The 26,699-nt window shown below is 48.0% G+C and overlaps 1 protein-coding gene across 6 annotated transcripts in view; it reads left to right on the plus strand.

The window, feature by feature from the left end:
- ATP2B4 (ATPase plasma membrane Ca2+ transporting 4) overlaps nt 1-26,699 on the plus strand; it is a 100,597-nt gene that overhangs the window by 35,793 nt on the left and 38,105 nt on the right. For 5 of the 6 annotated variants that reach the window (XM_061381891.1, XM_061381889.1, XM_061381892.1 and 2 more), the window contains exons 2-3: nt 11,905-12,563; nt 24,561-24,758. In XM_061381891.1, the coding sequence (XP_061237875.1) occupies nt 12,371-12,563; nt 24,561-24,758 (391 nt within the window). In that variant the 5' untranslated portion in view covers nt 11,905-12,370. Of the gene's footprint in view, nt 1-2,677; nt 2,991-11,904; nt 12,564-24,560; nt 24,759-26,699 lie in introns of those variants that run through there. The other variant, XM_061381887.1, reaches the window with a different exon arrangement.

Raw genomic sequence — 26,699 nt, forward strand, 5'->3', positions numbered from 1 at the left:
CCTGATACATGCCATCTTCTCAGTGTGGAGCCCTTGCCCGTTTGTCTGGAGCTTCCGGGATCTAGCTGGGCTGAGAGGTCTGGATTAGACAGGGCCGGGGGTGGCTGTCTATACTGGCAAGACTGTCATGAAGCAGACGGAGGCAACAGGAGTGCCACCCAGGCAGTGTGGTACTCCGGGGCACACAGGAATGTTGTTTTGCTTCCTCTCCTCCTGAGCCCCTGGGACAGCTGCCCACAGCATGCCGTTTGGTGGATGACATGTGACCTCCCTCGCACCTGAGGCTTCCACCAGAGCCTGGGGTCTAGGAGCAACGAGATGCTGACCAACTCCAATAGCCCAGGGAGACTGACCCTTCTCCCTCTCCGTAAGCATGACATGGTTCTCTTGAAATTTGTTTGTAAAAATAATACAGGATATAATCCAGCTGCTAAATAGCACTCCCCCCTTTTTCCCATGGGGCCAAAACGTGAAAAAACCACCTCAGCGCCAAGAAAGGCAGTCTGTTGCCCACGAGTCTGTGTGTCCTGGGTCTGCGAAAGCTGCTGCCCAAGGGTCTGCCTCCTGTCTGCTGACCTAGTGCAAGCAAGCTGCTCCTTGCTTAGTGTAGGAGGAAGGTGCCCTTTTAACCCATGTCCAGCGCATTTCCCACCATCTGGCCAGCACTCCTTGCATCAGACAACAGACCTTCTGGATGGGACGGTTACTCCCGCCTGAACTCAGCTCTTGTCCTCCTTCATCCACTGAAGGAGGTTACTGTTCCATCCTCTACATTTTTTTTTTTTTTCCTGAGCTCCAGCTTTCTGTGAACACTCCCGTAACACCCCCTGAGTCACAGGCAGCCATAGCAGTGACCCAGGCCAGTATGACTCAGATTATTTGGAAATAGGGTATATTCCCTATGGCTCTAGGCCCAAGGGACTGCCCATTTTCATTTTGCTCTATTGGTGCTATTTTTAGGATGAATCTAGGAAGGTAACAGTGCCCTGTTAGGAACATTTCAGCTTCAGTTTCCCAACCCATGTCATGAAACTTCCTATCTTCACCTTAATGGTTCTGGGGTCTCTGACAGGGGCTGGATCAATAGATATCAGGAGCAGAGTATCATCAGCCTTTGGCCAATTCTCGGCTTCACTGTTCAGAGAGAGCTTGTGCTCTCTGTGGGCCTGACCTCTCCCTGCCATCTGAAGGCGTCTGGCCAGAACTGGTAAGTTTTGTTCTCATTGTCATGGCATATCTTAGACAGTGCAGTCCCTTCAGGTCTGAAAGGCTTCAGTAGCGTAGCATGTTTTATCTTTTTCCAGTTTCAGGTGCAGACTATTGAGTCAATCGTACTGTGGATTCATGGTCCAATATTATCGTGATCCATGCAAGGCCCTTCCTGTGCTGTTTCCCATATTCCACATCTTTTCCCTTCCCTCCCTGTGAGCAGCATTCTAATGTGTGTCTTTTTGTTTAAATATATCCCTTAAAATGCATATGTTTTTAATTTTTGTTAAAGTATCCTTTTTTACCTGCACTAAGCACTGTTTTTAAGATCAGCAATATTGTATGTACATCTGATCTGTGTTTCTGTTGCATGATATTCTCTGTTATCTAGCTCATGTATTTTTTCTGCCCATCAGTGGGAGAGGGGATCCCAGGTTGCCTTCAACTCTGTCACCACAAATAATGCATAGACTTAGTTTGGTCAAGTGCAAGGTGGCTCCAAGGAGGAGGGGAAAATTCTGAATCCCTGAGACCCAGGGCTTGAGGGCACCACATCTTCTCTACACAGATGCTTTGATTCTGGCACTGCATTTCTGCTACTGAATTGAAGAAGACCTTCTCAGGGTAGCTTACCTGGTGGTTCAAATGGTAAAGAATCTGCCTGTGATGCGGGAGACCTGGGTTCAATCCCTGGGTCAGGAAGATTCCCCAAGAGAAGGAAATGGCAACCCACTCCAGTTTTCTTGCCTAGGAAATCCCATGGACAGAGGAGCCTGGCGGGCTACAGTCCATGGGGTCACAAAGAGTCAGACACTTTCACTTTCTCGAAGGCTTGTGGGGAGGGAGCGGGTAAGCCAGGAGGCCTCACATAAGCCACCTCCTCACCAGTAAGTGATGTCTTCGCTTTAGGAAGGGAGTACCCACCAGAACCCAGGTCCCAGGGGCTGGCAGAGAATTAGCATCGGGTTCCAGCACCACAGGCTGCAGTGTGCCATGCTGTGGTCAGTACGGAGGCCTAGTTTTGGTGCCTCAGCCCTCCCTTGGCTTCCTGGCACCAACCCGGCTGTTGCTGGCGATGAGAGGGTGTGCCGCCCACCACCTGAACTCCCGCCAGCATCCCCTGCCCTGACCTTCTGCCCATATGCCTCCACAGGGCCTCAGAGACTGGAGGAGGGTGTGCATGCAGGTCTGCTTGGCAAGCCAGCAGGCACTAGGGCAGGGGGATGGAAGGAGAGCCCTGAACCCCAAGCAGGGTGGCTGCGTGACCCAAGTGGTGAGAACTGACGCTGGTGGGCCAGCCTCTGGTCATGGGAATAAGAGGCCTGTCATGTCATGAGGATGAAGCAAAGCAGCCTCCGCGTGGTATTTAGACCTTCAGAGGAGGGCCAGCCAAGGATGTCTCATGCAGGGCAGCCTGCCCCGTGCAGGTGCTTGCCAGCTCTCATGAAAGGCCTCTTAGAGGTATGCCAGCAACGAGACAAAGAGTGAAGCTTAAGACACTGCAGGGAACTGCCCCTGCGGGAATAAGAAGAGAAGAGGTGTCTCTGTGCCTCTCCCCATCCCAGGGCTGATGCCCCGAGTGTGAGGTGATGGAGTGCAGGGAGCCCTCAGCCCCCTCCTTCAGCCTCTGAGTGGGAACTGGACATACTTGGAGTCATGCCATCCGGAGCCAAGGGCATTCTGGCCGGGGCATATGTATGTGGGGGCAGGGCTGGAGTGGAGGGTGTCAGCCCCTCATAGGCTGTGACCTACTGCTGTGGTTGCCCAGGAAGCTGAAAGAGGTAAGGAGGTGTTTCCCTGAGGTGTGGTAGAGCCTTTAGGGGCTCTGGGCCATATAGATTTATATGGGCTTCTCGTCAAGCTTTAGGTAGTAAATCTGTAGCTTTGTTTCCTTTTTCGTAGAGGATTGACCTTGTACTTGAGGCTTTGGATTCAGGCTAGGACACAAATCCTCGTTCTCAGAACCTGTATTTCCCTCCTATAAAATGGCTTGCCCTCCTTACAAGGCTGTTAATGAAGATTCAGAGAAACAATATGTGGAATAATGAGAATAACTATGTATGGACCAACCACTACATAACAGCCGCTATGCTAGGCTGCTGTTTATGTATCAGTAATAACACGTGTGTACTTACATGAATCATTTCTCTCTGAATGGGAAAGGGTGGGCCTGAAGCAGATTTCGTGCTCAGTTTGGCGCGTTATAAGGTGTCTCGATCCTGTTCCTGTGCCACCCCCATCTTAGCGGCCGCCGGCAGCCCAGAGGCTGGAGCTGAGCTCCTTACCATTCCCGGCAGGTCTCGCTGCGGTCGCCAGCCTGCAGCCTGGGCCGGCGGCCCCCTGCCATTTCCTTTCTCCTGTTTGCATTCATTCTTCATTTCCCATGCATCACGCCAGATTCATTAGCAGCCTTTGGCAGTGGAGATTCAGGGAGTGGGTTCCTTTCACATCCTCCAAATACCCTACTCTGTCCCCTACATAGGAAGTTAACTTTTTCCCTCATATTCTGAGGGCACCCCAGGAAGGTTTCTACAAGTAAGGGATTTCTTGGCAAAATTGGAGGGAACAGCGTCTGACTATTGTTTATGGCTTGGTGGCTTAAGACATGGGTTTTTTTTTTTTTTTTTTTATCTCTGGCAGCTCCTCACTTTGGAACTTGCTAGGGAGGTTAGCTGCAAATTGAGTTATCAGGAAGTGTAGGGCGCTCTGCTTCTCAGGTATGTGTAGGAACTGGAGGGGATCTCTGATCCTCACTGTGTGGAATGTGAGGGAACTGGTTCTGAAAGAGAAAGAGCAAGTGCGAGAGTCAGTACTTCCTCTAAGTGGTGGTAAAGAACCTGTTAGATATTTGTCAGAAAATGAAGAGGCCCAGATTGGAGGGGAGGAGTAGGTACAGCAAGAGGACGGCACAGGAAAGGCCACTGACTTGCCGAAGAACAGGCACTTTTTAGGGCTTTGAATCTCAGCGTCTTCACCTGTAAGGTGGGAGTCACAGCCGTCCTACCTAAAATTGGTATGCCAAATCCTGTCACGTGTCACGACAGGTTGCACAACAGGTGTTACAGAACTTTAGGAGGAAAAAAATTACAATGATTTAGTGGTCATGTAAGCAGTAGGATTTCTTGACCCCACAGGAAGGGAAGAAAATTCCCTCTTCTATCCCGTCATCATTAGGCTGGCAAAATGCTAGAAACGGGGAGTGAGAACATGCCTTACCCAGAAAGCCCCGAGCAGCATGACTAATCCTGACTTGACGGGAGGCAGTGGCCTCCCGGACATCAGAGCGTTGCGCCCGGGGCTGAGGCTGCGTGAACACTTACCGGTCGTTCTTTGCCAGTTGCCTAATAAGGGTAGGGGCTAGGCAAGCTCAGCCACAGAGAGAGAGCAGTATTGGCTCTGGCTCCTGCAATGCCTCCAGATTCCAGAAGCACTTTCGCAGAGAGCCCGGCTTAAAAAGGGATCCCGGACGGGCAGCACCCCTTGCCTTTGTGCCAGCAGCTTCGTGCCTGGCCTGTGTGTGTCTCAAGGGCGGCCTGAAGCAGACCAGATTCACCCTTTTCTACCTGCCGCACGTGTTCTGACCTTAACTGGCCTTTTCGCATTGGTTGTCTGTGTGAGTGGAAGACTCTGGTCTCTTCAGGCTGCCCCTCCTTCTCTAGAGGCCCAAGGCTGCACTGCAGTAGTTGTTCCGTTGCCAAGTCACGGCCGACTCCTGCCACCCATGGACTGCAGCACACCAGGCTCCTCTGTCCTCCAGCATCTCCCAGAGTTCGCTCAAATTCACGTCACTGAGTCAGTGATGCTATCTAACCAACTCATCCTCTGCCACACCCTTCTCCTTTTGCCTTCAATCCTTCCCAGCATCAGGGTCTTTACCAATGACCCGCTCTTCACATCAGTGGCCAAGGGATTATAGCTTCAGCATTAGTCCTTCCAATGAATACTCAGGGTTGATTTCCTTTAGGATTGACTGGCTTGATCTCCTTTCAGTCCAATGGACTCTCAAGAGTCTTTACAACATCACAATTTGAAAGCATCGGTTCTTCAGCACCCAGTCTTCTTTATGGTCCAACTCTCACACCTACATGCCTGCTGGAAAGACCATACCTTTGACTTTACATACAGACCTTTGTCGGCAAAGTGACATCTCCACTTTTAATGTGCTAATTTCATGGCTGCAGTCACCATCCGCCGTGACTTTGGAGCCCAAGAAAAGAAAATCTGTCACTGCTTCCACGTTTTCCCCTTCTATTCATCATGAAGTGATGGAACTGGATACCACGATCTTAGTTTTTTGAATGTTGTTTCAAGCCAGGTTTTTCACTCTCATCAAGAGGCTCATTAGTTCCTCCTCACTTTCTGCTGTTAAAGTGGTATCATCTGCATATCTGAGTTTATTGATATTTCTCCTGGCAATCTTGATTCCAACTTGTGATTCATCCAGCCTGATATTTCCCATTATGTACTCTGCTGCTGCTGCTAAGTCACGTCAGTCGTGTCCGACTCTGTGCGATCCCATAGATGGCAGCCCACCAGGCTCCCCCGTCCCTGGGATTTTCCAGGCAAGAACATTGGAGTGGGTTGCCGTTTCCTTCCCCAATGCATGAAAGTGAAAAGTGAAAGTGAAGTCGCTTAGTCGTGTCCAACCCTTAGCGACCCCAAGGACTGCAGCCTACCAGGGTCCTCCATCCATGGGATTTTCCAGGCAAGAGTACTGGAGTGGGGTGCCATTGCCTTCTCCATGATGTACTCTACATATAAGTTAAATAAGCAAGGTGGCCACAGGACAGGAAAATGTCAGTTTTTCATTCCAATCCCAAAGAAAGGCAATGTCAAGAATGGTCAAACTACCACACAATTGCACTCATTTCACACACTAGCAAAGTAACACAATTCTTCAAGCTAGGCTTCAACATTATATGAACTGAGCTGAATTTAGAAAAAGCAGAGGAACCAGAGAGCAAATTGCCAACATCCGTTGGATGATAGAAAAAGCAAGAGAATTCTAGAAAAATATATACTTCTGCTTCACTGACCATGCTAAAGCCTTTGACTCTGTGGATCACAACAAACTGTGGAAAATTCTTAAAGAGATGGGAATACCAGACCACCTTACCTGTCTCCTGAGAAACCTGTATGTGAGTCAAGAAGCAACAGTTAGAACCAGACATGGAACAACAGACTGGTTCCAAATCGGGAAAGGATTACATCAAGGACGTATATTGTCACCCTGTTTATTTAAGTTCTATGTAGATTACATCACGCAAAATGCCAGGCTGGATGAAGCACAAGCTCAGTCAAAATTGCCAGGAGAAATATCAATAACCTCAGATACTCAGATGACACCACCCTTATTGCAGAAAACAAAGAGGAGCTAAAGAGCCCTTTGATAAGTGAAAGAGGAGAGTGAAAAAGCTGACTTAAAGCTCAACATTCAAAAAACTAAGATCATGACATCCAGTCCCATCACTTCATGGCAAATAGATGGAGCAACAATGGAAACATTGACAGATTTTATTTTCTTGGATTCCAAAATCACTGCAGATGGTGACTGCAGCCATGAAATTAAAAGACACTTGCTCCTTGGAAGAAAAGCTGTGACAAATCTAGACAGCATACTAAAAAGCAGAGACATCACTTTGCTAACAAAGGTCCATCTAGTCAAAGCTATGGTTTTTCCAATTGTTATATATGGATGTGAGAGTTGGACCATAAAGAAGACTGAATGCCGAAGAATTGATGCTTTTGCACTGTGGTGTTGGAGAAGACTCTTGAGAGTTCCTTGAACAACGAGGAGATCAAACCAGTCAATCCCAAAGGAAATCAATCCTGAATATTCATTGGAAGGATTGATGCTGAAGCTGAAGCTCCAGTACTTTGGCTACCTGATGCAAAGAGCCAACTCATTGGAAAAGACCCTGATGCCGGGAAAGATTGAAGGCAGGAGGAGAAGGGGATGACTGAGGATGAAATGGTTGGATGGCATCACCAACTCAATAGAAATGAATTTGAGCACGCTCCAGGAGATGGTGAAAGACAGGGAAACCTGGCGTGCTGCAGTCCATGGGGTTGCAAAGAGTTGGACATGACTGAGCAGCTGAACATCAACAACAAAGCAAGGTGACAGTTTGCAGCCTTGTCATACTCCTTTCCCAGTTTTGAAACTGTCCATTTTTCCATGTCTGGTTCTAACTGTTGCTTCTTGACCCACATGCAAGTTTCTCAGGAGACAAGTAAGATGGTCTGATACGCCCATCTCTTTAAGAATTTTCCACATTTGTTGTGGTCCACACAGTCAAAGGCTTTAGTGTAGTCAATGAAGCACAAGTAGATGCTTTTCTGGAATTCTCTTGCTTAGTCCATGATCCAATTAATGTTGGCAATTTGATCTCTGGTTCCTCTGCCTTTTCTAAATCCAGCTTGTACATCTGGAAGTTCACAGTTCACATACTGCTGAAGCCCAGCTTGAAGGAGTTGGGGCATAACCTTTCTAACATATGAAGTGAGTGCAATTGTACAGTAGTTTGAACGTTCTTTGGCATTGCCCTTCATTGAGATTGGAATGAAAACTGACCTTTTGTGGTCCTGTGGCCACTGCTTTCCAAATTTGCTGGCATATTGAGTGCAGCACTTTCACAGCATCATCTTTTAGGATATTCCATAGCTCAGCTGGAATTCTGTTGCCTCCACTAGCTTTGTTCATAGTAATGCTTCCTAAGGCCCACTTGACTTCACACTGCAGGGTGTCTGGCTCTGGGTAAGTGGCCTCACCATCATGGTTATCATTAAGACCTTTTTAATATACTGTATTCTTGCCACCTCTTTTTAATCTCTTCAGCTTCTGTTAGCTTCTTCCTGTTTCTGTTCTTTGTCATGCCCCTCCTTGCATGATGTCGCTAATGTTCTTAAGGAGATCTCTAGTCTTCCCCATTCTATTGTTTTTCTCTATTTCTTGGCACTGTTCATTTAAGAAGGCCCTTTTCTCTCTCCTTGCTTTCCTTTGAACTCTGTATTCAGTTGGGTATATCTTTCTCTTTATCTTTTGCTTTTCTCTTCTCTTCTTTTCTCAGCTATTTGTAAGGCCTCTCAGACAACCATTTTGCCTTCTTGCATTTCTTTTTCTTGGGGATGGTTTTGGTCACTGCCTCCTGTACAGTGTTACAAACCTCTGTCCGTAGTTCTTCAGGCACTTTGTCTACCAGCTCTAATCCCTTGAATTGATTTGTCACCTCTACTGTATAATTATAAGGGATTTGATTTAGGTCATATATGAATGGCCTAGTAGTTTTCCATGTTTTCTTTAATTTAAGCCTGGAATTTGCAATACGGAGCTCATGATCTGAGCCACAGTCAGCTCCAGGTCTTGTTTTATAGAGCTTTTCCATCTTTGGCTGCAAAGAACATGATCAGTCTGATTGCGGTATTGACCATCAGGTGATATCCATGTGTAGAGTCATCTGTTGTATTGTTGGAAAAGGGTGTTTGCTATGACCAGTGTATTCTCTTGACAAAACTCTGTTAGCCTTTGCTGTGATTCATATTGTACTCTAAGGCCAAACTTGCCTGTTATTCTGGATATCTCTTGACTTCCTACTTTTGCATTCCAATCCCCTGCGATGAAAAGGACATCTTTTTTCGGTGTTAGTTCTAGAAGACAGTGTAGGTCTTCACAGAACCAGTCAACTTCAGCTTCTTCAGCATCGGTGGTTGGGGCATAGACTTGGATTACTCTGATGTTGAATGGTTTGCCTTGAAAATGAACCAAGATGATTCTGTTGTTTTTGAGGCTGCACCTAGGTACTGCATTTCAGACTCTTCTGTTGACTATGAGGGCTACTCCATTTCTTCTAAGGGATTCTTGCCCACAGTAGGAGATAAAATGGTCATCTAAATTAAATTTGCCCATTCCCATCCATTTTAGTTCACTGATTTCTAAGATGTTAATGTTCAATCTTACCATCTCCTGTTTGACAATGTTCAAACTTGATTCATGGATGTAACATTCCAGGTTCCTATGCGGTACTGTTCTTTACAGCATCAAACTTTACTTTCACCTCCAGACACATCCACAGCTGAGCATCATTTCTGCTTTGGCCTAGCTGCTTCATTCTTCCTGAAGCTATGAGTAATTGCCCTCCACTCTTCCCCAGTAGCATATTGGACACCCTCTGACATGGGGGGCTCATCTTCCCATGTCATATCTTTTTGCCTTTTCATACTCTTCATAGGGTTTTTGCGGCAGGAATACTGGAGTAGGTTGCCATTTCCTCTTCCTGTGGACCAAGTTTTGTCAGAACTCTTCACTATGACCTGTCTGTCTTGGGTGGCCCTGCACTGCGTAACTTACAGCTTCATTCAGTTATGCAAACCCCTTTACCATGACAAGGCTGTGATCCATGAAGTGGTTTTTGCTAATGGTTATAACCTAGATAATGGTTATTGCTAATGATGCTGCTTGGAATTTTCCACTTGTTTGGGGGGTGAGGGAGTTTGCTCTCACAAGAAAAGATGGAGGGGCACATGGGGATTATTGCTTTTCTGCTTAAAGGACTAGATAACAAAAGTTCATTAAGATCAAATTAACCTTTTCACATCACTTGACTGTCCTATACAGGACACTGGTCATCTTTCTTTTTTTTTTTTTTTTTGGTCATCTTTCATCTAAGATTTCCAGGTACTATTTCTATTTATAATGCCATTCATTTATCAATTTCTTCTCCCAGATAAAGGTGGGAGGAACTGAGCCCTAAAAAAACTGAGCTCTAAGAAAGCTAAGTGACTTGTTCCAAAGGTTCTTGGGAAGATGGTAAATCTGGTTCTGAATCTACTATGAGTTATTCAGCCAAAAAAATTAGCTGAATGCCTGCTTTGTGTAGGTGATTGTCTGGGCACTGGGGAGAAAGCATTGAGCAAGACACATGAAAAATCTCTGCCTTCGTGAAACAGCCATGGCAGTAGGTGGTAGAGATAAAGAAAAAAAAGGTTATAATTTCCAGTTAAGCTGTCAATCAGCACTGCCCTCAACATCCTCTCCAAAGGTTAAGGAGTTCCACTTAAGGGTCAAATGGGCTTCTTGCTGCTGTAGCCCTTCCCAAGGCTTCCAGGCTTGGAGAAGAAACCGAATTGGAGAGAAATGTCCGTGGTACTGCCTGTCCCGGTGCCAGGAGGATTGAAAGGAGTGTGATACACTGCCTCAGCTTCTCTTCTGTCCCCTGGGAATGTCACCTAAAAAGAAAAGGGAGCATGATATTTGAAAAACAATAGCAACAAGAACAAAACAAAACGCTGCTTGTATAACCCTTTATAAGTCAGGGTAGCACTAGAAATTCACAGTAGAAGGAGTAAGCTGCGGGCATCCTGGGAGAGGGAGGGGTGTAACCGCCTCCATCCCCGCGGAATCTACTAAGAACAGTGCTGATTAGAATTAGTAAGAACTTTGGCCACATGTGACTTTTGGGAATTAATATAGTAGTCAAGCCCTTATCTGATGACCCTTGTACTTCCTGTTCATCGTCTAGAAGCAAGGACGTCATCCACGTATAAAAGAGGCGCTGACCAGGGCTGGGCCCTCAATGCTTTGGCGCCGTGTTCAGAAAGATCCCCTTGGCATTTAAGTGGCTGGTGTGTGGTGGTCCTCTTGCCTGAAGCTGAGGACAGGGCTTAGGCTTTTTCTCTCCTTCATCCTCCCCGTTCCCACCCGTCCCTCTCTCCCTAGTCAACATGTGTGAGGTGACATATGGCTTCCCGAGAGAACTGCTGACCTGAGACCCTCCGTTGTCACTCACACACAAGCTGACTTTGCTCCCTTACTGACCTTGCTGTGGCCCTAGGCTCTGGCTGAATTGATAGCTGTCATATTCCTGCAATCCCAGAGAAACTTGAACACTCACAGGCTTCAAACTATCTTTCTTCCTCAGAGGTCTTTCTGTTCCCATTATGTATAAATGTTCCACCCTGCATCGCCCACTGCTGGAGGGTTTTACTCATCCTTTTCTCCCCAAAGCTTTTTAGACTCCAAGATCTGAACGTAGTACCTGATCTATTGACAACTGCAATATTTCTATACAGAAATATATGCAACTGCAGAATTTCTATACAGTGTCAGGCCAAGTGTTCTCAGGGGCTGCAGGGGATGTGGCCGTCTTCTCCCAGGTTGCCCTCCTGGTTTGTACATGGGTGTGTTAGGAATGTGGTAGGGTGCAGGGTTTGGAGGAGGGTGGCAGACTGGCAGGCTACCCTCCAGATCACTCTGGTCTGGACTCCTTTCCTGATCTCTTCTCACCTCTTAGAGGTAAGATTAAAACATTCTAAGATTAAAAGAGACTAAAACATTCTGTTGCAGGGCCCTCAAATAGACAGGGAGAGCCATTAGAGGTCATATATCCCGTTATTTCCAAGTTTCTCCAGTTGTGGGGTTTGTGTTGCTTGGTTTAGCAGAGGTGAGGTGTGAAGGCTGGGGTGTATCTGAAGATATTTCTCTACATTGGAGTTTACAGGCTGCCGAGGGGCCCCCAGGGAAGAAGGGGCCTCTCCTAAGTCAGTCCGCTCAGCTTAGGCCTGAGCTATCAGTTCAGCTCAGGTATCAACTGTCACCTAAACCCTTGTGCTAGAATGAGTACCTCTTGTCCTTGCTGTTGCTGGATCCCATGCTGTTCTAATTGTTTCTTTATGTCTGCCTTTGAATCTTTATTCCAGAGACCCAGTTGTCACCGGTTTCCAGGGAGCCCTCCTCGTTCTCCTCTCCTGCCACCTCTCTGCCACTGCAGTTGCTGGTTGTTGCTAAGGTTGCCTCCATGGTAACATGCACATCCTGTTTATCCCACCATCTGGGAAAGTTGGTCTAAACTAGGAACCTACCTACCCTGGACAACTGCTTCCATCACCACCTGGGGACACCAGTCATCGTAACACGTGGTCCGGCTCACACTCAGTTCCCCCCTCCTCTTCCTCCTTTGGCTGACAAGCTTCATACACAAGAAAGGACCTGGACCACAGGCTGCTGCTCTGAAGCTTCCTGCACAAGATTTAGTCGGTCTTAATCGCATCTGGACTCTCAGAGAAGAAAGAAGTAAGAAGTGAGGAAGAGAAACGAGAGACCCTGAATCAGTGGAAGGGAGAGTTCACATTTTCTCTGTTGAGGGGCTTGGTAACAGCAGGCAAAATGACGAACCCAACAGAACACACCTTGCCGTCCAACTCGATACTTGAGAGCCGTGAAGGGGAGTTTGGCTGCACAGTGATGGACCTGAGGAAGCTGATGGAGCTGCGCTCAAGTGATGCAATAGACCAGATCAACGTCCACTACGGAGGAGTGATGAACCTCTGCAGTAGACTGAAAACCAACCCTGTGGAAGGTAAAGGCCACGCCAGGGGTGGGGGATTGGAGGAAGGCGGCCTGTGTTCTGTCTGCGTCTAGAGAAGGAATGTTTCTGGAAACCTTGCTGCTATATCTGTGCAGGCAAAGTACAGTCTCCATAGCACTGAAAAGATGTCAGGCTGTGGAGAGAAACATTATTTCTTTCCCAGAGATGAGGTTTACTGACTGTGGTATTCTCTGAAGATCATTCTTTCCTTCTCTTGTACAGAAGGGGGAATGTCTCTTATAAATGTTTATGTTAGAGGTGTGTTTATCAGTAAATAATCAAGTCCCTAACTCAGTATCAGTCTTTGATTGCAAAGGGTTGAAGATATGATTCTTCCCTACCCTGATCTTACAGTATAATAGGAAGAAGGGTGGGTGAGTCCGTCTACCTAATGTAGTACTTCTCTATGGTACACAGTTAGAAACAGGGTGGAAAATCAAAATGTAGAGAGTTTACCCACCATATCTTTGGGTTACTCAGTTTTCTTTCAGGAAATTATTGATGACTTTTTCAACCCTGTCTGATGTATTTTTAGTATAGTTCTTCTTAATCTATTCTCTAAAGAAAATGAAAAATCCAGCTTCATGCTTACCTGGCTCAGCCCAATTGCCCAGTGAGCCATGGTAATTTTATTTCGTTGAAATGGAGATATTACTAGAGAAATCTTATTTGCTTCTTTCTGCCTAGTTTCAGCATCTCTGTTACGGGTCCTTGCTTGGCCCTATCAGTCGGGCAGGCCTTGATTGAGTAGCTTGAGGTGGAGCAAAGATCTTGTCCTTGAGATGCCTTCAGCCTCTTGAGGTGTACCATTTCTGACCCTTTCTTGGAAGCCACATCATATTTTTTGCCAGTTCTAAGAAGTTGTGACCCCTAGCCAGTGTTATAAATTAGTGACTTGGAGTCCAGACTCTATGATTAAAAGGAAAAAGGGAGAAATTTTTATCTAGATATCTGTCCATTGCCCATGTTTTATTTTCTTTACCAGCAGGGAGAGCTGCCTTACATGGTCTCTGTACTTCTAGAGTTCACTTTCTTATCTTGTAGGCTTTGAGTTCAGTACTGGCTCTACCATTTACTAGCTGAATAACATTGAATAGTTTACTCATTCTCCGTAAGTAAAAATCATTTTCTTGTTTGCAAATGATATTAATACTTAGTCTATAGAGTTATTGGGATTAAATAATGTATGTACAATGCTTATTCTAATAATGGGTGTTCAATAAATTAGTTGTCTCACATTAAAACAGAGCCCATGCGTCTGATGATATTTGCCAGGATATGAGAGCCCATGGAGTGCAGGGTGTTATTCATCTGTCAGGCTGCTGCAGTCCACCTGCTGCCACTGTCCATTCTCTGCATTCACCATCGATGTCAAAAGAAGCCTGCTTAGTGTGGCAGTGCTAAGCTGCTCTCGTGCGGCTCAGTCGTTGCCGTCTGTCCAGTTTCTCATGACTGCCCTTTGGGTAATGCCTTCTTCTTGTCAGCTGGATTTCTTTATTTTGCCACTTTCACAGTGGCTACTCCTATGTTTTCACTGAGATAATGCAGTACTTCAGGAGCACTCCTCAGAATTTAAGCAGGATCTTCCTTTCCCTCTTCCTGTTACGTTCTTTTCCCTTGGCTCAGTTGCTTCCTTCACAAAGTGAAACTCTGAATAAACTGGAACCTGAGAAACTTCCAAGAGCAGAGTCCAGACTTTCCTCCCAATTTCCCAGCCCCTTTCTCATAGCTGCTACTGTGTACTTCTAGTTCCCAGAGAGCTCCCATTCCCAAAGGCCAACATACGTGTTCTTTCATGTCAGAATCAGATATCAAATGCTTAGATTCTCTCCCAACCCCAGTGGTAGACCTGTAGTTGAAAGTCGCCTTCTGGTGTCAGGGGCTTCTGTTGCCGCAGACCCTGGCCACGCCAGGGCCCCTGCCACCGGCACAGCTGTCCACTGCCATTCCCCTGCTTCCTTGGATCGCAAACATGTGTCCTGATGGTTTTCAGTATTACAACTTACCATTGGGCTGGTCCTGGAGCTGGGAAGCAGGCTGTCAGAAACAACTTTTCCATGAGTGATTTTTAGCGCTCAGGGCCAACAGTGACTCGCTCATGTGTGAGAAGGGTAAAGGGGTAAGAAAAGAAGCCACAGAAGAGCTGTGACACGGGACTCTCTCCCCAGACAGAGGTGATGCTGCGCGGTTTGTTTGGACAGGCTGAGAAAAGAGTGTCAGTATCCAGGTGCCAGAAAAAGCCAGCCAGTGCACAGAGAGCACACGAGGGCGCCTGACAGCCGAGCACAGCTTTGTCAACTGTGGTAGGTCCCTGCAGGCTGATAATAACATAAAGGAATTTTCCCAGTGCTTGAATTCCGCTGATTGATTGGGAAAATCGTTCCCTAGAATATGACCCTTCCCCTTTATTTTCTGTTGGATTGATAGTATCTTTAGGATAGATTGTTTTACACCATAGCTACTAAGGGACCTTATGCAACTTGCAGTTTATAACTTTTCTGACACTAACATAGTTTTATTTCTCTCTCTCTCTCTTGTTGAGTGATCTCAACAGACCAAAAAAATTAAATGACTTGCCTAAAGTCTTACCACAGGGTAGAACTTGATGGAATAATTCGTGTTGTCTGACTTACAGACCATTAATGCTCTGCTGCCTCTTCGGCTAGAGCAGCAACACAGAGAGTCTCAGAAGCACAGATAGTTTTACAATTTGTTTTATATTCTGGTACCTGATAAAATGCCTAACTGTGACCCGATACTAATATGCATTTAATATTGGCTTGTGTTCCTTGAGGAGGAGGCAATGGCACCCCACTCTAGTACTGTTGCCTGGAAAATCCCATGGATGGAGGAGCCTGGTAGGCTGCAGTCCATGGGGTCTCTAAGAGTCCAGTGACTAGTTGGAACAAGAGGCGGTGCCCCAGTGGCTAAGAGTTGGTTACATCTGAGATGACATGGAGGTGCTCAGCCCCCTCAGCACTCATCAGTGAGCAGACGAGGCTCAGCAGAGAGGCAGAGCTGATTGTGTCGGTTGGGTAAGCGGCTGCATTGTGTGTGTGTGTGTGCTCAGTCGTTCAGTCGTGTCTGACTCCCATGGACTGTAGCCCGCTGGGCTCCTCTGTCTGTGGAATGTTTCAGGCAAGAACACTGGAGTGAGTTGCCATTTCCTCCTCCAGAGAATCTCCCTACCCAGGGATCAAATGCACACCTGCCGCACTGCAGGCAGATTCTTCACCGCCGAGCCGTCGGGGAGGCCCTAAGAGGTTGTGTTGCCTGAGGTTTATCAGCAAGAAAAACCTGAGCGTTTTGCACTGATGGGATCTTTTCAGTTTGCTCCTTTCCTCATTCCAGTTTCTCTCTCTTTTCACTGCCGCTTGGTTCCCGATTCCATCCCCACCCTCAGATTTTTCCAGTCCTCAAAGAGCCGGATGATACCCACTGGAAGGTAGCCTTTTATCTTCTGATTAATTTTCCATGTTATCTCCTGGCTTCCAAGAGCAAGAAAAACCTGTGTGAATCTGAACTGAGAAAACTGATAGCGCTGAAGAATTGATGCTTTGGAACTGTGGTTTTGGAGAAGACTCTTGAGAGTCCCTTGGACTGCAAGGAGATCCAACCAGTCCATTCTAAAGGAGATCAGTCCTGGGTGTTCTTTGGAAGGAATGATGCTAAAGCTGAAACTCCAGTACTTTGGCCACCTCATGCAAAGAGTTGACTCATTGGAAAAGACTCTGATGCTGGGAGGGATTGGGGGCAGGAGGAGAAGGGGATGACGGAGGATGAGATGGCTGGATGGCATCACCGACTCGATGGACATGAGTTTGAGTGAACTCCGGGAGTTGGTGATAGACGGAGGCCTGGTGTGCTGCGATTCATGGGGTCGCAAAGAGTCGGACACGACTGAGTGACGGAACTGAACTGAACTAAGGGGAAGAAAGAAGTCTTTTCCTTAGTCTCCCTTGGTGTGCAGGAAGAAGAGAGGATCTGGATGAGAGATTCTTCGGTGCAGATAGAAAGTTGTATGAATTCTCCTTCCCCACAGAACCTTTCCACATGGGTCCTCAGCTGTGTTACCCTTTTTCAGAGAAAGAATGATGTTTTCTGAGGAGGTGCTATGCCAATATTAGGGGAGTCAGGGGACCTGGGCCCAGATCAGAAAGGGCAGAGAAGGGGAGCCTTGACTAAACATTGAATAATTACCTGTGGGCTTCCTTCAGAAAGCTAAAGGCTATTTATATTGAATTTGGATCAAGAAGAACGTTGTTGGGAGTTTCTATTTCATCTTTCCTCTACATCCTGCTGTTTCTTTTCTCCTCTGCAGAGCTGAGGTATGGCTGTAGGACACAGGGATTCTAATTTCTTTTCAATGACAGTGAACAAATAGTGTCCAGCAGGTAGTGGGGACACAGTGGTGAACACAACAGGGACAGTTCTTCCTTCCATAGGGCTTGACAGGCACTAAGAGAATACACAAAAATTAAGTCAACTTCAGAAATAGTGTCATAGTGCTGTGATGGTATTATGGGGACCTGGAGGGGAGGACAGGTGGGCTTAGGAGTTGGAGATAGGACTCCTCGATCATGTGACTGTCTAGGGAAGCTCTGGCCTGGCTGTGCTCTAGGGTAATTGCTACCACTTTCTAAACGTTCCTGGCGTAATTATTGAGCAGCTACTTGGTTTGGGAAGCTGAGATTCTTTGGGGAGTAAATGGCAGGAAGGGGAAAGAAACTGCTTTGAGACAGCCCAGATTTTGATTTTTGGTTCATTAACTGTAGGATTTGAGTTGATATCTCCCGCCAGCCTACGGCTTCTGGGGTTCAGCGGTGTCCCTGTTGTGCTTCTGTTGGCGTGCCTTTTGAGGCCAGCGGCATGTCCTACCACGAACTATTTCTCCAAAAGCTGGGACGTGCTGGGGTTGGGCTCTTCCTCAGTGCGGCAGATTGAAATTTCTAGTAGCATTGTCAATCTGGGAGAAAATTGCACAGGTAGCCCCAGTAAATGTTCAACTGCATGCTACTGTACTTCTAACACTAATATCATTTACATAATAGACTCTGCAAGAAATAGGAATGGATGAAGTAATACAAAAAGTTCTAGTACCTTTCCCATGCTCCAACAGATGAATGCATGCCTCCTGTTTAGAGACCACTGCCTTGGAGAATGTTAATGTTGCCAGGGGGTGTATAAAGAAATTGGCAAGTGGATATGGGATAGAATGGATGTGAGAGGAAAAGGGGTAACTGGCTTCTCTGAGATTTTCCTCCCTATCATTAGTCTGTTTATTAGTCTGTTATAGAAAATTAGTCTGTTTCAGAAAATCCACTTTTCAGTTAGTTCGGTTCAGTCGCTCAGTCGTGTCCGACTCTTTGCAACCCCATGGACTGCAGCCCGCCAGGCCTCCCTGTCCATCACCAGCTCCCAGAGCTTGCTCAGACTCATGAGCAGTCTGCTTTTAGGAGTCCATCCAGCTCAGCTTAGAAGTACGGCTAAGCTGCCTCTCTCCTTGTGCCCTCTGCCCTGTAGCTATCACCTTGAAGATGTCAAGTAAATTACCCTAAAAACCAGTCCCATGGGCATGCCTGCCAAGATGAACAGTCTGTGGTCCTCTCTGCCCATCATACGTTGGGTGCCTGCCAAGATGAACAGTCTGTGGTCCTCTCTGCCCATCATACGTTGGGTGGATATATTAAGTTTAAGGCATGAGAGAGACTCATAGCAGAACACTATCTCTGAGGGAGGAGAAGGGGGCAAACCAGCTCAAACAGCCGGAGAGCAGCTACACTGTGATGAGAATAGCTGAGGCAAGTCCAGGAGCTTCAAAAATGAAATATTTAGTACATGGTAGAGGGGTGGAGGTTTTCACAAAACCTGTAGGAAGCAGCATCAACAGTGGGATGGTAGGTAGATGGTTGAGAAAGACAGGAGAGAAAAAGTGCCCTTGCTGAGTCCCGCCTACCCTGCAGGGAATTCCATGTTGTGTCCTGGGAATTCCTTGTCTGCTTTGAGTTATACGCCTAGGGCCGAATTAGGCCAACGGTGCATGACAGCCATGGGCCTGCTGTTTCCCAGGCCAACTCCAGGCTCTCTGAATTCTTTCCTAGCCAGCTCCTCCTTGCCTGGAGTGGGGCTTCTGGCTTAGCTGGCATAATGCTGCCAAGCAGGGGATAGGGAATTCTGGAGGCAGGGAGAGTCGCTGCGTCTTCTCAACCCGAGAACCCTCCCCGCTTTCTCCCCTTCTACCAGGCCTAAGACCTTTGGTGCTCCATTCATTTGGCAACTCAGCAGAATCTCTTGCAAGTTTTGTTTTGCTTTCAACCTTGCGGTTGCCTTGCTCTGAATGTCAGCTGGGGGTGGGAAAAAAGATAGCATTCCTTCTTCAGCCAAGGCAGATGTTGCATCTGCCCTTGGAAGTGGGGCTTTCACTCTTTTTATTTAGCTACAAGGTGTGAGCACTGGGGGTGTGACACGGTGTGAGCACTGGGGGTGTGACACCAGAGGGGCGGATGAACACACAGCCTGGGAGAGGGCAACCGAGCAGAGGGTAAGGAGGGCACTCTGGGCAGCTCTCTCTTCTCTGTGCCGGAGTTGGAGAGTTCACAAAAGGCGCACAGCAGAAGCCCAGACGGAAAGACACACCCCCGGACAAAGCTGTCCACCAAGGGCAGGCTTTGGGATCGAGAGTGAGGAAAGGGCCATTCTCTTCTCAATCCGTCACCTCTTGCTGTGGCTTTAGGGAGGCTGCCTACTCTCTACAGGCAGGAAGGCCATAGGCACAGAGCGCGTCTCCAAGCTGCGGGTGTGAGAAGTAGGAGACGCAGAAGCAGGAAATGCTCTGACTCCTCAGAGCAGTGGCAGTGGCTTAGCACAGGAGCTGGCTGAAGCCTTTCAGTCCTCATGCTGATTTCAAGCTGCTCTTCCCTCTTGGTTTCCCTTGTGGCTCAGACAGTAAAGAATCTGCCTGTCATGGAGGAGACCGGGGTTCAATCCCTGGGTTGGGAAGATCCCCTGGAGAAGGGAATGGCAACCCACTCCGGGATTCTTGCCTGGAGAATCCCATGGACAGAGGAGCCTGGTGGGCCACAGTCCGTGGGGTCACAGAGAGTCAGACACGACTGGGTGACCAAGACTTTCACTTCTCTTTTACCCCATAATCCAGGGTTTTAAGGTAGGACTTGAAAGATATTCTGATGTCTGTTCTTCTCATGAACCAAATAGGATTGGCTTCTAAGCAACCCAGAGAAACCTCTCCCTGGTACTATCTGTGCAGCAGAAGATTCTGCTCTCCCCTTGGCAAGGCGTCATCGCCCACACTGCTGGGAAGTCCCTCCTGATGTCTGACCTGGCCGCACCCTCTCTGCACTGGCTCTGATAAGGGGTGCCTCTGCCGACAGTCCTCGGCCGCCCTTCCCTCCTTCCCGCTGGAGCCAGGCCATGAGGGGCTGGGCTGCCGCTCCTCTTCCAAGCCACAGCCCGCAGGGGCTCAGAGCAGACACAGATTTTCCACCGCCGCCCATTCCATCTCCGCTGGCCGGGCAGGGGCCGGGTGAGTCCCCAGCCTGGGGTGCGGGCGGTGACTTCCCAGGCCGACATTCTTGTCCCCTTTCCCGGCTCATGTGCTAAATCTGGCTGAGGACCAGAGGTACTCCCGGTCTGGGTGGGACTTTTTGTCATATGTTCTTGGGGACACGGTTTCTGCTCATTTTCTTGACGTATTTCTAGGGGAAACCCCTTTCCAGTTTCCCGCATTCTCTTCCTGCCAAGTCCTCCTTCCCCACTTTGGGAAGCGGTGTAGTTGAGAAGCAGCTGTGAAGATGAGGGACTAAAACCCCCTTCTGGCCTGGGCAAGTATTTATGTGAAATCACAGCTGCTGAGATCAAGGCCTGAGAGCCTCTTGGGGGCTGGAAGAATTGGAATGGAAAGCCCCACATTGGGGGTTGGCGGAGCTCCCAGTCCCACATGGCTCTCCTGTGCAATGCTGCATGTCAGAGGATTCCCAAGGGCACCCGCCAGCAGCCCCACACTGCCCCTCCCTGCCAGAGGGTGTGCGGGATCCTGGGGCCACTTGACTTCTTAGGGGGGCTTTTATTTAAGAGCTGAGGGTGACTTGAGGTGGAGGAGAGAGGTGAGAGAAAATACAAAGAGGAAGTAAATGTGTGACTCTGAGAGCATCTAGGTAAGAGCAAGGCCTGACCTCTTTTTGTTTTCCGTAATGTATCTTGTTTCATTTGCTTGGGTCCAAAATAAGGCCAATAACGAAACTTTTATTGAATATAAAATTCATAGGTTGGACTCTTGACAGGCCTGGTGTCACCATGCCTGAGGACAGGAAAAAGACAGGACTCATTCACCTCAATTGTAAATAAAGAGTAGGAACGAGGCTGATTTGCCTAGAGGTGCAAGTGGGCCGGCCCTGCGGTAAATGAAGAAGGCTGACCAACCATTCCTGTTTGCCTGGAGCTGAGAGGTTGTCCCAGGAGACAGGCGCTTCAGTGATGAAATCTGGAAAGTCCTAGGCGAAGTAGGAAAGGTTAGTCACAGCAAAATGGAGCCTCAGCTGAGTACAGCTGCCTCCACGCCCCAGCCCCCTTCTGTGTGTGAGTTGGAATCCAGCTGCTGCTTGTGGAGCAGCTACAGACGGCCACATATTTACTTGAGTAGTTACCAAACCTGTCTAGGCCTCAGGTTGCTTGAATGAGAAATGGGGTTAATAGCAGCTATCACTCAGGGCTTTGCAGTGTTGCAGTGAGAAGACACAAATGTGCCTAAATGTTCACGATAATATCTATTACTCATGCAGTTCATTCAACGAATTTGTGCACATGTCAGGCACTGCTTTAGACCTAAGGAACAAAGACAAAAACCCTGGCCTTGTAGAGGGAGATAAACAAATGTAGAACAAATATATCAAATAACCTATTCCAGGAGAGGACCTGTAGAGGGAAACAGTTGAGCAGGCCAAGGGGATCCCATGCGCTGGGGCAGAGACGTCCGCGTGAAATACGCTGGTCAGGGTTAGGGCGTTTGTCTGAAGACCTGAAGGAAGTGAAAGGACAAGCCCTAACTTGTGAAGGGAAATCTGAGAAAGAAAACAACATGTGCAGGGACCCTGAAATGGAAACATGTCTGGTGCACACAGAGAATCTCCGGAAAGGCTAGCTTGGCGGGATCTCGGCGAACAAGGCGGAAATGGTAGCACTCCCCAGGTGGGGAGCTGGGCGCTCACAAAGGGGGCCTCCAGGCTGGCACAAACTTCTACTCCGTTTCATTCCACGCGAAAGGGCAGACGAGTGCCACGGGGGTGTTGAAAAAGATCATTCTGGAACCAGAAGAAACTGAGGGCAGAAAGCTAAGGCTGGAAGCAGGAGGCCCATTGGACAGTCGCCGTAGCCTAGCTGAGAGACGGCCAGGGCTTAAACCAGCATGGGAGCAGTGGGAGATGAGAAGTGAGGGGGACCTGGATGTATTTCGAAGGTAGAGATGATACATTTTCTGACTAAATGGGTATTGTAGACAAGAGAGAGAGAGGCGTTAAGGATGATTACGAGGCATTAATATGAGAACAGAGCGGGGCAGGGTTACCTCAGTGGAAATGAAAGTGTAAGTCGCTCAGTCGTGTCCGACTCTTTGCGACCCCGTGGACTGTAGCCCGCCAGACTCCTCTGTCCATGCAGTTCTCCAGGCCAGAATACTGGAGTGGGTTGCCATTCTCTTCTCCAGGGGATCTTCTCAACCCAGGGATCAAACCCAGGTCTCCTGCATTGCAGACAGATTCTTTAGCATCTGAGCCACCAGGGAAGCCCTTTCAGCTAGACCGGTGTTGAGTCTTTTGGCCTTTTGGCCTTCACTGGACTATTGGCATGTGATAACCTTCTGTATCTGATGTCTTGATTTGCCCTCATAGTCGTCTACTCACCCTTCTTATGGAGGGAATAGCATCTCCTCCCTTTACGTCGTAAATTCTGCTTTCTTAAGAAACATCCCGGCTAGATTAACAAGTATCAGAACTGTTTCTCAAGAGCAGGCCTAGCCATCCAGCACAGCAGTTCCAGTTGGCACACATGTGTTATCTCAGGTCCCTGGGAGAAACACCCCGCACGGCCCTGTTCCCTAGCAACTCTGCCTCTGCCCGCCTGGGGATCGAGATGCCCTGCCCAGGAACACTCCTTTCCCAGGCTCTGGCGTTTCTTGCCTGCTGAGAACCGACTCCTCAGAGTGGTGGGGGCAGGGAGCCTCTGGCAAGCAGCCCGTGTTGCTTCTAGTGCTTTGGCCAACCCCCACCCCCACCCCCCGCCCACCCGTTCCCCTGCAGAGCTCTGCTGTGCCTCTCAGCTCTCTAGCCAGGGTCCTGCTCTTGGCCCCGAGGAGGCAGGAGGCCCTGGATAAGAGCATCAGGGGCCACTTCCCCAACCAGCTTCCTGCTTCTCTCTGCCGAGCGCTAGCAGGTAGAAGGAAGCAGTCTCCAGTCCCCATTCCACCATCGTGGGTGCCAGTTCACACCCCTGCTTTATCTCCAGGCAGGGTCCCCAGGTATATTTCGATACCTCTCCTGATGGTTTTTGTCTTTAGGGTGGAGGAATGGACCCTGCAAACAGTACTCCCTTGGGTACAGATTTTCCCATTTTCAAAATCCCTGTCTGAATGTCTTCCTTAGTTCTAACCCAGATCTCTTTCTTTGCCATTTAAAGTAAGGCGCTTGGGTCCTATTCAGTGGAGACAGAAGTCTGCCGGCCCCCTGTGTCCCTCTCCCCGCAGCGGACCAGCCCTTCAGTGTGGAGAGGGGTGAGGTCCTCGCATCAGTAGCCCGTCCTTTCCTTGCAGCTTCCAGGCATCTCCTCGTCCTGTGCCTCTGGGTAAAGCTATGTTAAGTGTCTCCATCCTCTGATTCTAACCCTCCACACTGCTGATCTTTTTTCAAGACAAAGGTTGCCTCACCCTGCCTGTGGGGAACCCATCAAGCAGTATAGCCAACAGCTAGTGCCAAAGCAAGGCTATTCGCTAATCAAGTTGTGTAAACAACTTGATAAATGCCGCCTGGCATTAATGTAAATTATATGCGTTCTCCTCTTTCCTTAAAGTGTAACCCCTCCTGGGCGCATGAGAAGAGCCTAGGACTCTGGGAATAACTCTGCCTCTTACTCCCTCTGGGGCAGTGCCTGGACTCTGTGTGCACACTCACACGGGTATGTCAGCACACGTGTGTTGGTGGAGGGCGTGCTGCTGACCGCGGACTGAGCGCTGTCTGACTCCGCGCTTTCACCTCCACTGTTCTCTCTTTTTTCACTCTGAACGACAGTGCTTCTCCCAGTGCTTTGTCTAAGCAGTACTCGTAGCACTTAGTACATCTCCAAGTACGTAGTTCTTAGTAGAACAGTAGTACCTCTTAAAGATGTGTGTGTCTGTATGTGATGGAATGGGACGGCTCTGTATGCCTAAAGGGGATGTTCGAAGCTGGAGTCTCATGAAGTCTGTATTCTGTTGATGTCCTGAAACCTCTGGAACTTGGAGTCAGGACAATTGGTTGGGCTCTGTCTCCTAGCCTCCTAGCGTGACCTTGAGCAAATAGCTTATTCTTTATGGCCTTTTTGTGTGAGCCAGTAGGTAGAAGCCACCTCTTCTTTGGCCAGCATTTACATGTTAATATAAGAGGAAAATTCTGTGTCTCAGGAAACATTTTAATGTACTTTTAGAGCTGAAGCCTGGTGCAAACTCAGTGAGGAAGAGATGAAACTGTAGGTCTGGGTTAGCTTACCCTGGAGACCAAGAGGAGTGAGCAGCCCCTGTGACCAGCTTGTCTTCGTTTGCCCCCATTTCACACCTGCTGAGTCTGGGGAAAATGAGGATGGTTGGTCACCCTAATTGGATCTCATATTTGGGCAGATTGGGAAGCAAGGGATCCTTTTTAAAGGGCTCTTTTAACTGCCTTCCTCCGTCATTCAGCTCTTCCACTTTTTTCTTGCTCGTTCACTCCGCTCCTGTCTCTTTCTCAGGCCTATCTGGGAACCCTGCAGATCTGGAGAAACGTAAACAAGTGTTTGGACAGAACTTGATTCCCCCCAAAAAGCCCAAGACCTTCTTAGAGTTAGTGTGGGAAGCCCTCCAGGACGTCACGCTCATCATCCTGGAGATCGCGGCCATCATCTCCCTGGTCCTGTCCTTCTACCGCCCCCCGGGGGGAGAAAATGAACGTGAGTACCTTGAACAAACAAGCGTGACTCCCGTCTGGGCTCTTTCCACTGTCACTGAAAAGCACGTAGTGTGTGTTGACAAATTTTATTAGGTTGGTGCAAATATAATTGCAGTTTCAGAGCATGAATTTTAAAACATAACTAGTTTTAAAAGGAACCATTACAATAAACACATTTTTGCCAATGAGAAACGTTTGTTTATTCCTGTAGTGTAAAAATCCGTGTTTCAGGATGCGACAAACTCTTGGAAAGCATTTTTCTGCATCCTTAGGATTGTGGAAGCATTTTCCCTGCAAAATGTTGTCGAGATGCTTGAAAAAGTAGTCAGTTGGTGAGAGGTCAGGTGAATATGGGCTTCCCTGGTGGCTCAGATGGTAAAGAGTCTTCCTGCAATGCGGGAGACCCGGGTTCGATCCCTGGGTCGGGAAGATGCCCTGGAGAAGGAAATGGCAACCCACTCCAGTATTCTTGCCTGGAGAATCCCATGGACAGAAGAGCCTGGTGAGCTACAGTCCTTGGGGTCACAAAGAGTCAGACATGACTGAGCTTTGAACTTTGAACAGGTGAACATGGTGGATGAGGCAAAACCCTGTAGGCCAAATCGTTCAGCTTTTGAAGTGTTGATTGTGGAGAAGAATTGGGCCCTTTCTATTGGCCGGTGCCAGCCGCAGGCGTTGGACTTTCCAGTGCATCGCGTTGATGTGCTGAGCATACTTCTCAGATGTAATGGTTTCTCCCAGATTCAGAAAAGTTTAGTGGATCAGACCGGCAGCAGACCATCAGACAGTGACCATGACCTTTTTTTGGTGCAAGTTTGGCTTTGGGAAGTGCTTTGGAACTTCTTCTCAGTCCAGTCACTGAGCTGGTCATCTCCAGTTGTCATGTAAAATCCACTGTTTGTCGCACATCCCAATCCAATCGAGAAATGGTTCGTTGTTGTTTTGTAGAACGAGAGAAGATGACACTTCAGAATGACGATTTTTTTGATTTTCGGTCAGCTCACGAGGCTCCCACTTACCGAGCTTTTTCACCTTTCCAATTTGCTTCACATGCCAAACGACCCTGGAATGGTCAACATTAAGTTCTTCAGCAACTTCTTGTTTAGTTGTAAGAGGATCGGCTTCAGTGGCGGCTCTCAGTTGGCCGTTGTCAGCTTCTGGCGGCCGGCCGCTACCTTCCTCATCCTCAAGGCTCTCATCCCCCTCTTGGACCGCCACTGCCCTGCACGCTCATTAGCAGTTCCTGTACCAGACATTACTGATGTTGCAAGTCGTCTCCACTGCTTTACAACCCATTTTGAACTCAAATGAGAAAAGCATTCAAATTTCCTTCTTATCTAACATCATTTCCATAGTCAGTATAAAATAAACAGCAAGAAATGTCATTAACAAAAAAAAAAAACCGTAAAGCAAGAAATGCACATTAAAATGATGTACAACATAACCACATTTATTAAGAACGTATTCCAGTAGCAAATGGCAAACTTCAATAATGCAAAAGCTGCAATGACTTTTGCACCAACCTAATAGCTTAAGTGTTGTGCGTGTGCCTGCCCCCCACCCCGTTATCTGAGTGGGTTCTCCAAAGGAAACTAAAAAGTAACTAGTAGGCTATTCTTCCAACTCATCCTGATTCCAAGGTCTTCCCCCCCCCTTTCCTAGTAAATCCTTATTCAGAATGTTATGAATCCTCTGCCCTCTCTAAACCAACAAGGCCATGCACCTCAAAGTTCCCCCGTCCCCCACGCTGGGCATCACGGGAAATAGCAGTGGGAACTGCCATGCTGGGGTCATAAGGCCTCTCTATGTGTCTTGCCTGTAGTTTTCGTTGACCTGTTTCATGCTGTTTAGTCATATGCCTTTTTTGGGTAAACATAAGTAGTTATATATTGGTGACGAGATGATGCCCAATCCTGCCGTCCTCTGCTATCTTCAGGATAGC

The sequence above is a fragment of the Bos javanicus genome, chromosome 16 (assembly GCF_032452875.1).
Source record: "Bos javanicus breed banteng chromosome 16, ARS-OSU_banteng_1.0, whole genome shotgun sequence".
Taxonomy (NCBI): domain Eukaryota; kingdom Metazoa; phylum Chordata; class Mammalia; order Artiodactyla; family Bovidae; genus Bos; species Bos javanicus.